Here is an 18,453-nt window from a genome sequence, read left to right as displayed (position 1 = left end):
AAGAACCACTTCACACTTTCAGCCCTTGAGGTGGTCTTAAAGAGAAAAGCTGAAACATGGCCAAACTTTAATGGCCAGAACTGTCCCCATCCTGCCAATGAAGGACTTAACATTTATTGTTTTCTTATGGCTATCACTTTTCACAATTGTGGGGTTTTTTTAGGAAGAGCAGAAAAATTTTCACCACTACGGCTGAGTAATTCTTATTTTTTTAAGAAGTCTGATTTGTCACTTTAGATCAACAGAAAAGATTTTATTTCGAAGGCGTCTTGGGCCATTGTTCTCATATGCTGGAACTAAGCAAAGAAGACGGTCACACTTCTGAGAAGAATCAGACTGCTACTGCTTACCATGTTCTGCCACACAGCAGCTCGATCTTCTCTGCTTCAGCCCACATACTGATGATACTATGCAGACATCTGATATTATTACAATTGCTGCAGTGTTGTTTATCATCCTTCCATATAGCTAAAACTTCTTATATGAACACATTGTGACAGCTCAGGGAATCATGCAGCCTTCTCCCCAATCTGCTGTTACTTCCAGAAGGACTGAAAAAACCTTCACTTGCCTTTTTTCCTGTTAAAGGCTACACTTTAAAACTACATTTTAAAATGGCTAGTTATGTCAAAACTTGAACATACCTAATTTGGGGGAACTGGAGCAATTCATGCTTCTGTGAGAATGTTTTAAGATGAAAGATTTTTGTTACACCCATGTCACTATGTCATTTTATCTTCACATGAAATCTAAATATCCAAAACCACAAAAGACTACAGAGACAGTACTTTGAAATGAAATTCAAATTCTGCAGCATAGTTGTGGGATCTCACAGTTAAAACCAAATTACAATTATGCAGCAACTTACATGGCCACATAACCACATTATATTCATAACTCCAACTGTGATATTACTTTTTTCACATCTGATGAAGCTCTTGGCATACATAATTTTAACTAGAAAACAATGGTAGATTCATGTGTAGCACAACATTGTACCCTTTCACAATTCCTGGAGCTCAACATATCTGTTGCAGGGGGAGATGGGAGGGAAAGCCCTAAGGAGTTTAGAATAATGCCAGGCAGCGCTTTTCTAAAGCTCTGCAGTGCAAGCGAAGAAAGTTAAAACTGCAGTTCTGAGATCCACGGTACATGAAACCCCAGAAAAACAAGATGTCAGGAATCTTTCACATCCACAAATCTGAATAAGACAGGGGATACTAGGAGTCCTACAGAAGCTTTACGTGTTTCCTTACGTAAGCTGGGGAATTATGTGAGGACCCCATTTCACTGGGGACCACAGCCCTGCGGTGACAAGTTTTGCTGGCATTGCCACATTGGTGAGGGACAAGAGGAATTGGGGAGGGCAAAATTAAAAGGTCTCAAACACAGCTGACAGTCTTCAGTGAAGACTGTTACACTGTCAAATCATCCATTAGTTAAACTATACCAACCAACCCACAAGCGAGAATTTTCTGCAGGTATGGATTCACCAACTCCTCAGTAGAATCCATCATATATTAGACAAAAGCCTTTTCAGTGATACTGGATTTTTATTAGGATTTCTTGCTATTCTCTCTGTCAGAGATTTCCTTCATTGTTATGGTAAACGACATCAAACATTTGAGGAGGAAGGTTCCCTCTTAAAGATCCAAGTCAGAAGTGTTACATCTCATTTCCGCCATCTTGCATGAAAGTGGAAATGCTCACTGGCAGGAAAGCAGAAGAATCAAAACCAAGAAAAACAAATATTTGCTGTGGGAGAGGCAGTTAGTTTTGCTTCCTTAAACACAGAGATATCATCAATTCTGTATGTTTTCAAATCTCCCATCAGCAATTTAAAGCGTCTCCCACTGACTCAGCCAAAGCAGAGGCAAGCCTTCACAAAGCACTTCTGAAGTAACCACATATTCTGCAGTTATAGTAGAGAGCAGAGTCTCTTTTAAATGGGTTGAATTTAAAAGGTTAAAATCCAAGAAAAGGATGAAAAAAGAAAAAAAAAATCAAAAAATCCACTGAGATTTTTAAATCTTGTGTAAGTTCAAGAATCGTATGTCCCATAAGAAGACTCAAATTATTATCCATTTTGTACTAATGGATTGTACTAATTTCTTTTTTATATATTTTAATAGTCTAGCATCCCTTTTCAGACACATCAACTCAAATATTAACCAAAATCATCATTTTCAGCAACAAATATTTTTACCCACATGTAGCTCAATAAGGGAAACAAGTCTTCGAATCACTCACATATTGTTCTGTCTCCCAATAGAAAGAGTAAATCTGTCAGGTGGCTTTTTCCTCTGCTATTGGGTTCTTGTAACAACTTTTTATTACAAGGAAAGGCTTTGCAAAGAAAAGCATGGAGACTTTTGGAGTGTAGATACTGACAGAATTATGCAATTTACTGTAACCAAAAAACATGTCTATTGGACAAATTAGAAGATTTGGTGTAAGAAAGAGGCTTTTTCATTATGATGAATTAATAATTTTCCACTTTCATATGCAAATCATGGCAAAGCTAACACACACATCTTTAGGTATGACTATTACCTCTGAGTTAGCCTGCTCTGCCTGCAAGTGCTTGCACTCGTCTTTCAGCTTTTCAGATTCTCTCTCACGTTCCAGTGTCATTTTGTCCATCAGCGTCTGAACTTGGACCAGCTCCTTTTTCAGAACGGCCACATCTTCCACACCGGGCCTTTGTAGCTGAAAAGTAAAAGAGCAGCAGTGAGCAACATGCTGTTGGCAGACATGCTTCCAGTGGCAGTCATCTCTGAAAATCTTTGAATTCATTCATTTATAGACAAGGTCACAGATGCTGTATTATGGCTGTGGGGGAAAAAAAATAAGGGGAAAATAAAATAAAAAACACCCCCTCCCTCCCAAATACACTAACCAAACAAAAAACAAACCTCATCACAGAAAAGTATGTGTCATTCCCAAAGGAAACAGGATATAACAACTGGTTGTCAGTTCTTGAATATTAAACTTCGAACTTCTTGATTGATTTCAATCGAATCTGACAAATGGGATAAGGACTCAAAGATTAAATTTCTGTAATTTTCATGTAGATAGATGGCTAGGTACAGGAGGGAGACCCTCCCTGAGAAAACACTGAAGTGACAGGAAATATGTGCAAGAAATTTATCTGAAGTCACAAGTCTCTGAGAAGCAGGCAGTATTGACTTCACTACTCTACAGAAGGGATAACTGTATATACTGTAGTGCTGCAATGCTCACAAGCCCCTCTCGGGACTGAGACATGTAATAATCCAGTACTACACAGACTTGTGTAATGATACTGCCTCTGCCTTCAAGAAATACTTCAGAAAATCACAAGAACAGACAAAGAAAGGGCAGCTGAAGGAAACTTCTTGAAGGAATTGTCAGGCATGCCTCATACCAGACCCATAGGTAAAATCTACTGGTAATTATATCTAAAAAGTACCATAACATATCTATATACCCTCAAAGTGAAAAGCTAGGCAGGAAAAAGGGAGGGGAAAGGCAATACTGGGCACTGAAGAAAGCAGAGAAAAGGAAGTGCTGGCATGTAGGAGAGAAAACATACAGGAAAAGGGTGAAAAGGGTAAAAATGCAGAAGGAGAAAGGAAGACAATAAATAACTAAACGGATAAAGAGACACTGATAGGTCCAGTGGCTACACAGGGCCAAGAGGGATTCATAAGCCCTGTGGGGCAGCCAACTACAGGGAAGAAGGGAGATAAACAAGTCCTACTTTCCTCCAGAGTCTAAGTAGTGCTCAAGTGGGAAAAACTAGGAAGTCCATTTCACTGCTGCTCTAGAAGCGGCACGACAGCCAAGTCACTGGGATTGCTCCCCAGAGTTGTGGCTGGATATAAATGTCATCAGGAACCAAAATCCTGGAATACACACACACAGGTATTATCAGCCAAGCACAAGAGGGACAACATGAACGTAAGCATGGTGATGACAGCTGCCAGCCTTTCAGCCACCATGTCACAGAACACCCCTCTGAGCACTTCTGCTGAATGCAGCTGTCCAGGGACAGTCAGTGTAACACCTCATAGAAAAAGGGCAATCTAAAGACAGCTGGAGAGGTCAGCAAGCAACATATATTTCCTCACTGGCAAAACACTGGAAACCTAGATCAGTGAAACAGATCAGAAACGATGGCGTTCTGAACTTTTTCAGCCCACAAGCAGACATCTGCAAGTTCAACAGTTTGACTGCTTTAAAACTGCATTTGCAAGCATTTAAGTAGATCTCTCCCTTGACATGAATAGAACAAAAACGTGAGTGTGACATGAATACCAGCTCTGTCTTTAAGTCTTCCACTGTACTTCTCTCCTTCTGCAGGTCCTGTGTCAGGTTTGTCACTTTCTGTTCCGCACCTTCCCGAAGGCTGATTTCTTCATCGTACTTTGATTTAAGATCTAATAAGAAGGAAGTTGAATAAATGATCACTTGCATAAGTTGCACAAGTAGAGGACAGAATCAGACCTCAAGTTAATATACTTACCCACAATTTCAGTGGCCAGTTGTGCTGCTTTTTGCTCAAATAAGTCTTTCATTTGCTTAATATTAAAATTTTCTACTTGGATCTCTTCTAGCTGCCGTTCTAATGATTCTATTTTCACAAAAAAAGAACAGCATTATTTTCTGGAAGAGCTAGGACAATAAATACAGTTACTCACACACACAATGAACCACAGGAGATAAATCAGCAATCCAAATTCACCTAACATCCAGTTAGCTTAGCAAAGTGAATAACTGTATTGAAGTTAATCTACAAGCATGAAGCTGCAACCTGTCACCAGATAAGTCCTCTGCAGGATTATTAGTTTTCACTGATCACAAATATCGCTTCAGATCACTGCAACACACTGCTGAACTGCGATTAAAAACTCCTTAATCATGATCAGTCAGACACTGTATGCACACATAAGGAAAATTTTATTCCATGACTGCCTCATGGAGAAAAACAGAGCAAAAATTATTGGTCTGCAAAACAAAAAACAAAAACAAAAACAAAACAAGTTTTCTTTGCTAGTGATGTGTACAGAAAAACACTAAATAAAACCAGCACTGACAAATGCTATAGCATAAATATCAACAAACCCTGTCTTTCTCAGCAAAAGACTCCTACCGAACGCCTGAATATTTGAAATTATTAAAAACATGTTTAAAACTACTTCTGAGAACTGCTTTTAGGGTCAGGAGAACTCTTTTCTTGCTTCTGGAAATTATAAACCCCAAGCCTCTGAAATATTTCCCCAGACTATAGCTATCAAGAGCTCCCTATCTTAAGCACTTACAATGAACCTTTTTTCCAGTAATTGTACCATTCCAGCTTTCTAGCCCTTTAGTTTAACAAAAATGCTTTTCCACAAACCTAAAAGCCACACTAAAAAACATTTCAGAAACTCCAATACAAAACAGAAATTAATATAATAAAATGTTAGCCACCTGTAGATGTAGCCGTTGTCAACCCATCAGACTTAGAATCCTTAAGAAAACAGAATAAACGCATCATTAGACAGTAGGAGTAAAAACTACTACATGTGAAGTTCATTCCATTTTTGAAAAGACAGGGAAATAAAGACTTCTGTGCTCAACTACTGCACAGCAGTATAAAAATACCTCATTTCAAACAGTTCTATCTGGAAGGCTGGAAAGGGCCCAGATGATTTTCCATTTCATGTATCACTACACTATCAGGCTTCCGGACTTGCAAGACTCCAATAATAAACCACCCTCCCTTTCCTCAATATAGAAATCTGCCCTAAAAACAGAGGTTACAGACATCATTAAATACATTCTGACAAGGCATTCTGTCAGAAAGCAATTTCTGAGGTTTGTACCAAGACAGTATCTAAGTATCTCATAGTAATAAAACAAGTGAGAGCTTCCTTAGGGCACAACACACAATTTGCCTTGGCTTGTTTGTTCAGTTCATCCGGACATCTGTGAAATCACAGTACTGTTCTCCAAAAGTTCTTACAAGAAAGACCCCATCACCCTTTTTCATAACAGATCAAACACCACAATCGATTTATCTTCTTTAAGAAACCGAGTTCCGAATAAGCCAAACAGAAAGCAAAGTCTGGACTGAACTTGTAATGAGTAGTATGGAAGAATCATTATCTACTCTGAATTCGTTCTTCAGATTCACATACACAATTATATTATGGAGAGATAACTAGCTTTGTTTTCAAGAATACGTCAATATTTAAATTATGGAACTAACTAAATCAGGCCACGTGCCTTACAAAAAAGGTATTAATCTTCAATGTCAATGCTGATGATAAACCTGCTTCAAGTATTTTAAAGCAATTACTTGCTGCCGCTGCCCCTGCAATTTCTCTAGTTCTTTCTTCAGCTCTTCTGAATACCACCTCTCCTCCTAGGTCGAAAAAAAAACAAACAAAAAAAGGAGATGGGGGAGAGAGCTGTAAACTTGGTTGCTTAAGACAGTGGAACACTTTGCAATTTGATACAAAGAACGAAGTGCAAGTAAAATACATTTCCAACCTTCAGTGAAGCTTGTAAGTCTTGGACTTCTTGTCGGAGCAGTGATACTTCATCTCTGAACAAATATGTCCATGGAGTAGAGAAAATGAATATGCAGTGGTTATATTTTGTCAATTACATACAGGTTATAACGCGTATTAAATAACTGGAGTGGTAGCTGTGTACTATATAAGTTACGTAACTATAAACAGTTATTCGTAGATTTTTTTGAAACTTGGAACAAAACAGATCAATAGATACTTATTAGTTCACTTTGCACATTACTTGAAAAATACTAAACATATTAACTGGATAAGCAAAGAAAGAGGTCTGCAAAAAATATTGTGAAAACAGAATGCAAATCTAAATCAGTGCATCAGCTCAGCCACATGAGTTCAGAATGGCAAAGCTGTGCATTGGGATATTTAAATGTTTTGCACACCTTTTTATGACAAGGACAGGTCTATTCTGCTTCACATTCTGTATCATGTAAAGGAACATGGCCAAGAGACAGCAGATCTTTCTCCTTATAAAATATGCAGTAACATAATTTTTCATCCACACAGCAGCTTGGCCTGTCCCACAGACACATTCCCTTAATGGTCTGAATGTTTAAAGCCTTGGGATTTTAAATTCTCAAATTTCATGCTCGAGCCCCCAGCCATGTGAGAACACAAAATCCAAGGCTGAAATTGTTACTCATTGATTTAGACTGCAACCTTCCACGCAAGGATAATGTTGCATTACTGAGATACAGCCACTCCAAGTTTGCAACACACAGGTCACTACAATAATTCAACATATCCTTTCGTGTTGTTTGTACAGTGGTAACACCAACGAGTACAGAGAATATATGTGTGGGGGCGTGAATGCCAACAAATTCTCTAATTTTTATACCATACAATTTTATTGCTGCTGTGCTGCATTATCACTTTCTCCACAGATGTTCTTTTAAATTATCTCAGAATGAAAAATAAATAAAAACCACCACATCAAAGCAAGCTATTCCTTAGCTAAACTGAGAAGGAATAGATTCAACCTGCATTGACATATTAGCATCAGGTCAGTCATCAAGAAGCAACTGAAACACACATTTGAACCAGTGAAGCAAGAGCTCCAAGGTGGACCAATTTTAATAGTAAAACAAAACACAGGACATTAGGAAGTTAATTTTTTTCAGAGGAATATTTTCTGCTATTTACACATTATTCCACCTGTGTGAGATTCACTGGAGGTTCTCAAAAACAACTATGCTGAGACAGGTGTAGATGCAATCCAACACCAGTTTGTTGGTTGTGGGCAAAGAAGAGGGAGCAGCTTTCTCACTAGTGTAAGTAGGTATAAGTAAATCAGCTAATATTTACATCTAAGTGTATAAACAAAATCTCAGGCAAGTGAAGCAGTTAACTATATTGAGGTGGGGCCCGATTCTATACACTAGATCTGCAATACTAAAGCATTTAAGATGCTCTGGTCTTCACAGCAGATAAAAGGTTTTGATCGATATAAAAATAGTTTGTAGCAGAGGGGAAGAAGGAAGAGAGAAGGGCAAGAGAGAGTTTGTAACGTAAGGATGCTTCTACAGTAATTGCCTCTGTATTCCTAACACAGTTTTGCTTGACAGTTTTAAGATGAAACAAACCCAAATTCAGTTTAACTGACCAGAGGAAATTGAATGGGGGAAAAAAAAAGTGTCAGGGATCATTGTAGACACTCTAACTTCGTATTTCTTACTGCAATCCAAATCCTCATCATTTCTCACTTTTTGCTCAGGCTGTTACAATCCCTTCCTCCTCTCAGCACATCTGGGAATCACCATCTGATAAATCTTTCCCGCTTTCTCCTCCTGTTCCACTCTGCTCCCCACCTGTAACACCAATGCCTCCATCCTAGAACTAAATACGAATCACACTGGGGAGAGTTACATGATTTACTCTTGGCACTTGATCATGGTAGGTTTTTGGGGGGATGAGGGGAAGAGGACACAAATGTAATTGACAGTACCTAGCTTTCCCTATTGACTAAATAAGGAATTCCACCTCCCAATCTTGGCCCTACAAACTACATGTAAGCTTCACTCCTAGGCCACTAACAGAGTGTCCCCCAGCTGAAGGCTGCGATATTTCTTTAATGTGCAACTCCAGCTCTTGGAAAAACATGTTTATGTTGAATAAGAGTTTTCTCAAGCGAGCATGCAACTGAGAAACATTAAAGAATGCCACACTACTAGGAAGAAATAGCTCATGTGTTACACAACAGCTCTCACCAGACTCCCTTCACTCCACCCAAACTCCCTGACCTTGTCCGCTTTTTCAATTATACGAAAGAAAACAAAACCAGTTGTCCTTTAAACTATCAAGAGCCAGGAAAAAAATAAATAAATTTCACCAGCCAGCATCTGGTTGACATGGGAAACTTGCAGGCATAAAAATAAATCTTTCATAAACGATATAAACAATATAGTTATGACCAATATTCCCTGATGTGAATGCTATTAGGCTACTAACAGGATCATTTCAGGTCTAAATTGTATCACCCCAAAAAGGCTTAAATCAGACAGAGAAGAAATACTCAAACTCGAACACGTGCACAAAGGAAACCCAACATAACTCCACTGGTACCCTACCACTTTCTCCTATATAAAGCCCTAATTTTCATTTATTTTTTTGCAGCAGATGGGAGACAAAGCAGCTACCACAAGGGAGAGCCTGTCCTTGCATGAAGACATGACCTGTGCTAATGCTGGTTCTTAATTGGTTTGCCAGCACTGCTCAATACTGGGGAGACACAGATCTGCATTCGGATAACAACCGAAGTATGTTACCTTCCACACACTTTCCTCACCAGAGAACCATCCTCTCAAGTTAGTTACATAAATACATGTATTTCTTTCAATGTAATTATTTATCACTTGGGGGTGCAATTCTACTAGTGGCAAAACATTTGAACCATTTACTTCCCAGCACAGGCAGGCATCAGTGCGTTAGCAGGCTGTGCGGTGTGTACCCCTGTTTGCTAAATGAGGCCACAGGCAGCTGCTCACTCTGACACTTGGTGTACAAAACAAGGGAGTCTGGGGGAGTGTGACAAAACAGCAGCATGGGCAGTCATCTACAACACCCCAAAATAAACACTGAAGAGAAAAAGAACTAACAGGAAGCAAAAGGAAACCTATGTGAACTTTAGCCCTAAAGAAAAAGCTCCCCAAACCAACACAAGCAGAGGACTCAGTTAAACTTCTCCTGAGAAGGTTTCACATTATCAGTTCCTGCAACATACCGCTGTCTCAAAAATAAAACAACTTGACATGTTTCTTAGGAATATGTTTAACAATACAATTTTGACTAAACAGATAAATAAAATAAATTAGAGAAGATTTCTGAAGATCAGCGTGGAGTTTATGGATGAAGGAGAATTAGTGACAGACAGAAACTTCTCAGATTTGAAAACAACTAGGTAATATAGGAACCTAATTAGGCAAATACTGATGTTATAACTACCCAGCAAGTACCCTAACTACCCAGGGACAAAATCAGGTTCCTTCTCTATCTTCAGGGTTGTCCCCCGCAACCCACAAAAGTTGAAATTTCAGCTCTCTGCTGGAAATTAGAAGAAACCTGCATTTTTCTGCCACACTCCTAAAAATCATTCCAGTGCATAATATTGCATTACCAGCTGCATGAGAAACAGGTGGTTTAACTAACAATATAAACATGTGTATCTGATTTTCACTTATTGTCAGATCAATAGCACCCACTGTGATTTCCAAACTGCTTTTTTAATTATAGTTGGAAATGGGGCATGAACATTTAAATACTTGACTACATAATGAAGCATCCAAGTTAATACAGCCTTCAGTGTAATTAGAGGCAGCTCAACACTGACACAAAAGCACATGCACAAATGAGTACTGTTGCACCTTTCCGGTGACAGATGACCTTCCCCTCCATGGGTTGAATCGATGCCAGAATTATGAACTGCTTCATAGTGCTTGAACAGCTCCTCAGCTGATCCATGAGACTTCATGCAGAGAGGACAAATAAAGCCCTATTGTAAAAAGGAAAAGAAAAACAAGCAAACAAGAAAGAGGTGAGAAGTAAAATCTTATTTTTTTCCATCTTGTTTTTACACAGAATTGTAATTTCTAGCTGCACATCTAAAAGGCAGCAAATACAGTTGTTAAGATTCATACCAACTATTTCATGCTCTGATAACAGTTTTGGCAATTAAAAAGTTAGAAAGTGCCTACAAAATTAAAATCCCATTTTTCAGTGTGTATTTTCCCAACAGCATTACAAACTAGCAACAAAACCTTTATTTAGAAAAATAAGAAGCTATTTCAGAAGGACTGCTCTGCAATTTCTTCCCCCTAAATAAAATAATTTTCCATACAACTTTTCATGAAATCTGATTCTTCTTCCAAAAAGGAGGCAGGGTTTGGAGAATGGTCTTTAAAAAAAGGAGATACAAAACCCCACGCTAAAGCATAGCTATTCATACACCAATTAGCACCATATTTAGGCTACTGATTTTAATATGGTCCATAAGATTAAGAACCACTTTTTACCTTGCACAGAATTAGTAAATGCGATTCAGATAAATACTACCTCAAGAAAACAAGAACTCTACAGCTTAAAGAATCAGAAATCACCCTTTTTCACTGCAGCATATTTACTGCGAGCTTAACAGAGTGAAAATTTAGCAGAGCAATGTCCTTATTCACCCATTAGCCCACAGACAAACAAAACCAGTAAATATTATGTACCTCTAAACATTTGTGGAGTGTCCAAGCTGCCATTTATCAGAAGTACCATCCACCTCATTTCACCTAGCTGCCTATTACACCTGCTTTTAAGTGCTGGACTTCATATTGGTTCTTTACGTATTTGGTTATCATGCCCACTCTGAGCACAAATCTCATTTATGCTACAGCCCATGTGCACCACAGTGGCAAAACAGACATTCCAGATTGAGAGGAAACAATTTAGTCTCATGTTAAATGCTCCCTGTAATTCCAAGCTGTGCAGAGAGAACCTCTGTAAGTGAGATAAGTAAGGGCCTGCTCTTTCTTAAATACAAAATTCTTAATTTCGAAAAAGCTTTTCCACATCTGTATGTTACCCTTAGATCCCTTATGCCAGTAAAAATTGTAGGACATGCCAATACTAAACCAAGGTTCTCCAGTATCCAAGATGACGATATTCCTGTGGGATTATCACACTTCACATAGCGTATGTTCCCGTACAATTTCTGAAGGACATACGACAAGTTCAGACACTCCTTTTCTTCTCTCAACTTTGTGTTTGTATGAGACAAGCCATAAGACTTTACATATTAGCCCCAAATGAACATACTGAATGCGTATGCTGATAACCACATTAGCACTCATTTTCTAACTTGCCATTTATAGTATTTTGTTTCTCTAATCACCAAGAATTCAACAAGCAAACACTTACATGGATTTAACCCAGGAGAGCCATCATGTTCATAGAATCATAGAACCATTTTGGTTGGAAGAGACCTTCAGAATCATTGAGTCCAACCATAACTTAACTCTAGCACTAAATCATGTCCCTAAGAACCTCATCTAAACACCTTTTAAACACCTCCAGTGATGGTGATTCAACCACTTCTCTGGGCAGCCTGTTCCAATGCCTAGCAACCCTTTCCATGAAGAATTTTTTCCTAGTATCCAATCTAAACCTCCCCTGGCACAACTTGCAGCCATTTCCTCTCACCCTATCAGTTGCTACTCAGGAAAAAAGACCAACACCCTCCATGCTACAACCTCCTTTCAGGTAGTTGTAGACAGCGATAAGGTCTCCCTTCAGCCTCCTTTTCTCCAGGCTAAACAGCTCCAGTTCCCTCAGCCGCTTCTCATCAGACTTGTGCTCCAGGCCCCTCACCAGCTTCGTCACCATCCTCTGTACTCTCTCTCATACCTCAGTGTCTCTTTTATCACGAGGGACCCAAAACTGAACACAATATTCAAGGTGGGGCCTCACCAGCGCCAAGTATAGTGGCGCAATCACTTTTCTAGTCCTGCTGGTCACACTATTCCTGATACAAGCCAGGATGCTGTTGGCCTTTTGGCCCCCTGGACTCACTGCTGGCTCATGTTCAGCTGCTGTCAGTCAACACCCCCAGGTCCCTCTCTGCCAGGCAGTTTCCAGCCACTCTTCCCCGAGCCTGTAGCGCTACCTGGGGTTGTTGTGACCCAAGTGTAGGACCTGGCACTTGGCCTTGTTAAGCCTCATACAATTGGCCTCAGCCCAATGATCTAGCCGATCCAGATCCCTCTGTATGGCCATCCTACCCTCCAGCAGACCAACACTCCCACCCAGTTTGGTGTCATCTGCAAACTTACTAAGGGTGCACTCAATCTCCTTATCCAGATCATTGATAAAGAGATAACGTCCAGCTACTCAAACATGGACAGAGCTCCAGAGCACTGAACAGGGACTTTGTAACTGCTATTACTTGTTTAGTGTTTCAGAAACAAGTAACTAAATACAGTGGCTTGTCAAACCCACCACACGTCATATTGAAGACTAATTTTGGCACAACTAGACCAAACAAAATAGTACTCTCCTTCCTAAGTAGACAACAGTCATTTACTTTTAGCAACCATTTATTTATTTCCATAATTGATCAGTACAATTTCAAACCAGCTAAATCAAGTTAACTCGTATTTAAGTGTATATGCCAAAATGGTTAAACTACTAGGTTCCCAGTAACGTTTATGTGATACAATTAGCGCATTATTATACGATGGCAGTGACAGTCACCCTAAGTAAAAGAATCAGAGAGAGATTCCTGGCAAATAGCAATGGCAATGAACTATAGGAAGCATCAAAAAGTAAGGGATTTCTTTTTTCTAGTAGGTGACAGCGGTCAGTCTCATATGGTGATGCTGCAACAGCATCCTTTTGGGATGAAATGCTACTCAGAGGTTCTCCATGTTTAGTTTAGTTTCCCAGTGATGGGAAGGTCTGCTGTTCAAAGAGAAAAGCAAATGTTCCTCCTAGCACCAGTAACTGCATCTAGAAAGAATGAGTGTAGAAAATTGCTCAGGCCTCTCATTCTTTTCGCCCTTTATTTCTTCCATTTAAACAGCAGTGTCTGTTTCTTTGCTTGTTTTTTTGTGGGTTTTTTGTGGTTGGGTTTTATTCTGTGGAAATAGGAGTCCTGGAGAAAAGGAAAGAATAGATTACATGTGCAATTAGCCCAAGGAGAGAGCAATCAATCATTTGTCTCAATTATTAGGCAAAGCCAGCCCCAGATTTCCCAGGCAGACAGATCCGAAGGCAGTGGCTCCAAGGACGAAGGGGCAGGGGCAGAGCAGAGCTGCTAAGCCAAGGGAACGTGCTGTGGCTGGGAGCCTGTGGGGGACGGGAGCTCAGGGGAGGCAGCCATGCTGTAAGCAGCACAGGGTGGGGAAGCAGAGACAAAACCTTCTCTTTATGGGAGAAACTGCCTCTCACACAGGCAGGGATAAAAAGAGCATCACCCACCAGCCCCAGCCTCTCCAGCGGGACTGCCATGACCATAGCCGGCCTTGCTTTTGGGGGACCTTGTGCTGCGTTACAGCTCTCACATATACCCTCAATCTAACACAACGCTTCTTAGAGGTCTGACACAACAAGGTCTAACAGAGTAGGATGTCACCCTCCTGAAATGGGGCATCATTGCCAGGGACAACGTCATCCTTCCCGTGCAGAGCTGGGCAGGACACCAGCTCCCACAGCTGCAGGCACCACCGCTCGCACAACGGAGCCATCAGCTGCACGAACTCGGTACACGACTGCGTCTCTCAGATGCTGACTCTGATGCCAGAAGCATTAGTTCAATTCTCTTTAGAGAAAGGAAAGTAGCATCACTGGGATCTTCCTGGGCACCAGAGAGTAACTGACAGAAGTCAGAGAATCCCAGAATCCCAAAATGTCCTGAGTTGGAAGGGACCCACAAAGATCATTGAGTCCAACTCCTGTTCCTGCATGGGACAACTCCATAGTTCTCACCATGTGTCTGAGTGTAAAGGTTTCCCAGGCCTGAAACTATTAGCCCCAGGTGACAATCTGGTTTGGGCTTATCTCTTTAAAAAAAAAAAAAAAAAAAAAAAAAGTCAAATACAGCCATAAAAATATCTCTCCGTCTGCCTCATCTTGAGATGAATTTTGAAAATACAAGCACAAGTGTGTTTTACTAATGTAAAGACAAATGTGTGAGAACAAGGAATTGGGAAAGAAACTGATGGTCTCAGATGTTTAAATCTGGTAAGCATTTGTGTTGGTTTGCAGGAATTTATACCAAGTGTAAGGTATTCCTGTATCGGGACCATACCTGCCCTGGATAAAGAGGAGATTGCGCAGTTACAACCATGAGATGTAACACTGGTCACTGCAACCTGGGGGAGCTGAGGTGTCCTTTCCACTAAGTCTGCACTTGGCTCCTTTAACCAACAGATTCCTTCACAGAAGCAGCAAGTATGAGAGCTATCTGCTTGTACTTGATAAAGGAAGCTACCCTATAAAACATGCACACTTATACTTTCCATAATGCTGTCTTTGCCAAGAGACACTTGGTAGGTTTCATTCTAAAATGCATTTAGGAATTACTCTGCATAAAACACAGCCACAGAGAACTGAAAGGCGATTCATATTCTTAATTTAATAAAAGCAAAGACATCACTTACAGCCCCTGCGGTGCTGCACCCTAAGTCATAACTCCCTAACTGATGTTTCTAATTGTGCTTTATCTTTTGCTTTACACAGGGAGAAAAGAGCCCAAAAGAAGTTAACGGATGATTAGTTGGGGCTTGTTTTTATAAATACAGAATCTTTCCACCAGGAAATGACAATTTATTGAATCCAAAGCTTTTTGCAGACGCCTGTCAGTTAATGGAAAATAAAAATAAAACCACAGCCACCACATGCGCAAGTTTTTAATCAGCAAAGAGTTCTTATCATCACCACAGAATAGCTGAAGCAAGTCAAAGCAAGAACAGTAAAAAAGAAAACTAGTCCAAACCCAAACCCCATATACATGCACAAACAAGCCACTAGGAGCCACCACACAATTTACAGCTCAAAATAGCCCCTGGCCCGGTGGTCAAGGCATTCCAATGAGAACGAGAGAGGTGCTAATCTTCAAATTCCAATTTTCTGATCCCAAGGGAAATGTTTCTCTTTCGGGTGGCCGTCTGTGAGCCAAGCCCAGCACCAAGCACCTCCACAGCACCACGCTCTTCGTGGTGGGACAGGCCTCACTCGGTGCGAACACTCCAAAACATACTGGTTTCACTCAGAGCAGAACAGCAATTGCTACGCACAAGTTTTGGAGGAAAGTGTCTTGCCTCAGCTTGAGCTGTAATGCCAAATTTCACCAAAGATCTCAGACTCCGTGGAAGCACCAGAAGCTTGTTTATGTGCCTTTCTCAAGAAAGACTTAACAATAAGGTGCATCTGCTTCAGCAGGTGGGTTGGACTAGATCATCTCTAGAGGTCTCTTCCAACACCAACTATTCTGTGTGATAAGCCTGTAGAAGGACATTTGTAGCTACTTTTCCCCTCTAATAGTAAAAATTTAGTTTCAGGCCTGATAAAGTTAAGCTTCTCAGCACTTCCTCTCCTAAAAGGCATTTGAGGTAAATGATTCCTTTCGGGTAACATTAATATTCATTCGAATTGTTAATACAGCATTCTTTGGGAAGTACGCCAGGATCCTAAAAGTGGCATTGCAAGGAAACTCTCACCACAAGAACTATCGTATTTGTTTTTATTGTGCCAATTTATAAGGCTATTAACTGTTGGAAGAACGTTGGCCTCTCATACAGAAACAATGCCCAGTGAGAGCAGGGGCACGGACCCATAGGAACACAATCAGGCTGAATATAGGCTACCACAGACCCCTCCTAATCCTCAGACTATTTTAAAACTGATTCAGAAATAGTTTACATAACAGAAAAATTAATGTATAGGACTTAGTGGATTCTCTGTTTCTCTGTCGTCTTCTTATATTTCTCTGTACGACTAGGGAGCAGGGAAAGGTGGTGGTGTAAAAATGCATTTCTGAAAATTCCAGCCTTCTCAGAACATTGGTTTACTTGTTTGTAATATTTTTTCTTCACCATTCTGCACAAAACTGATCTAATGAAGTTGCATAGTGTGACAAGACATTTTGAAATGCAATGTTTTCCTCACTCACTAGCAAAGAAAACTGAAAATTTTCCAAGATAATCCCTCAAGAGCCTGAAGGCTCCAGCCTGAGGTTTAAAAAATAACCAGATATTTACATGTAGCTGTCTAGTCCCCAGTCACTACCAATGAAGAGATGTTCAACACCACTAATGGAGGAAGAAACTAGTCATCAGACCTAACAAACACGTATACCATATATAGGGTTCCCTGGGCTCCATCATCAATAACTGGAGCTTGAGACACCTACACATACATCCATGAAATCTGTCTCTATCTGCCAACTGTTCTTTTTACCCCAGAGCTTTAATGAAATGGTCCTGTAGAGCTAATATGACATCTTAAGTAATTAATGAGTGAAAGCACAGCTTGCTTTATTCAAAGCTCATTTTCCGCAAATTAAAACTGGAGTTATCTGGTAGAAGGAAGATGACACTTCTTGAAGGAGAGTCCCATAGGCAAAACAGTTTGACAGGATGGAGTTCAGATTTGCTTGTATGTTTGGAATGCAAGAAAAAAGGAACCTTATTTAAGTTTGAAAGTCACAGCCACAGCTACTCAGCCTTGTTACCTTTTCTTAAAATATCTAATGACTGCCTAGTCCAGGAGTGCCAAACTGATTTTCACCGGGGGCCACACCAGCCTCCCGAGGCTGATGTGGTCCCCGGTGAAAATCAGTTTGACACTCCTGCCTAGTCTGTTCTCCCATCCCACTTTAAAACTGCATAAAACTGAACAGGTGGTCCCACTTAGGCTGATATGATTGCTGCTGATCCACAGCTATATGTGGTAGAGAGTCACATAGCAGGATAGTGAGCACAGAGCTCTATGGCCAACACAAAGAGAGCTTCTGCAACATCTTGAATTTTTATCTCAGGAATTATAACTTGGCCGTTTTCCACTGATAAGTCAGTTTTATTCCACAAACACTCTTCTTGGAAAATATTTAAGTACTGTGGTGAAGGAAAAAAAAAAAACCCACCACACCAAACCTCAAAGAATTTCAGTATAATTGATACTTTTACCATATGGAAAAGATGAGTGACTATACTACTATACAGCTTAGCCCAATCCAGTATGCACTTTAACGTGCTTGACATTCACCTAACCAGGCTTTAAGTTTAAATAAATCTGAGTTTCTGGGCTTCATCTTTGACCTTCCAGGAATACTGAGCCAGCACCCAAACCTCCAGCCTGTTTCCAGTGAGCCTCATGAACAAAAAGCAATAGCTGTGATTGAAGCCCAGAGCTGTAACACGTTCCAGCCAGGATCTGTGTTTGCCCACATCTCATAATCCGGAGTTACATTAACAACCCCTTCACAACTGCATGGTATGATAAGTTGTGTGCTGTGAACAGAGTCCAGCATGTTTAAAAACTGAAACTAAGTTCAAGAGCTGTATGGCATGTTCACATGCTCACAGGCAAGCACTTCTTCTAGACTTAATTTTAGTTTTTGTGTGTCAAGAACACTTGGAAAAATTCTAAATTTCCCATCCACATTTTTTCAGTCCAGATAAACCTTGCCTGATAGGAGATGCACATCTTCATCAGCTTTGAACAGTCTAAGCTTAAAATCAGATATTCTCCAGCTACACAGTGATTTAAAGGCTGAAATATTTTACAGGACAGTAGGTTAGGAACTGTATATACTTAGGGTCAGAGGACAAAAACATACTGATGTTTCAGAGCCAAAAGATGTTTCAAGGAGTTTCTAGGTTTTATTACCCAAATACATATTGAAGCAATTAACCAAATT

The 18,453-nt window shown here is 40.1% G+C and overlaps 1 protein-coding gene across 1 annotated transcript in view; it reads right to left on the bottom strand.

Moving 5' to 3' along the window:
- Positions 1-18,453, bottom strand: part of EEA1 (early endosome antigen 1) — a 71,315-nt gene that overhangs the window by 36,367 nt on the left and 16,495 nt on the right. Inside the window, exons 4-10 of the mRNA XM_080363581.1 lie at positions 10,418-10,545; positions 6,520-6,574; positions 6,326-6,391; positions 5,455-5,494; positions 4,508-4,615; positions 4,300-4,421; positions 2,554-2,709 (exon numbers count right to left, since the gene is read on the bottom strand). Of these exons, the coding sequence (XP_080219707.1) occupies positions 2,554-2,709; positions 4,300-4,421; positions 4,508-4,615; positions 5,455-5,494; positions 6,326-6,391; positions 6,520-6,574; positions 10,418-10,545 (675 nt within the window). The remainder of the gene's footprint in view (positions 1-2,553; positions 2,710-4,299; positions 4,422-4,507; positions 4,616-5,454; positions 5,495-6,325; positions 6,392-6,519; positions 6,575-10,417; positions 10,546-18,453) is intronic.

This window comes from Nesoenas mayeri (assembly GCF_963082525.1).
Source record: "Nesoenas mayeri genome assembly, chromosome: 1".
Classification (NCBI taxonomy): Eukaryota; Metazoa; Chordata; class Aves; order Columbiformes; family Columbidae; genus Nesoenas; species Nesoenas mayeri.
Note: the sequence above shows the minus strand (reverse complement) of the source record. Positions and strands in the feature narration are given on the sequence as shown.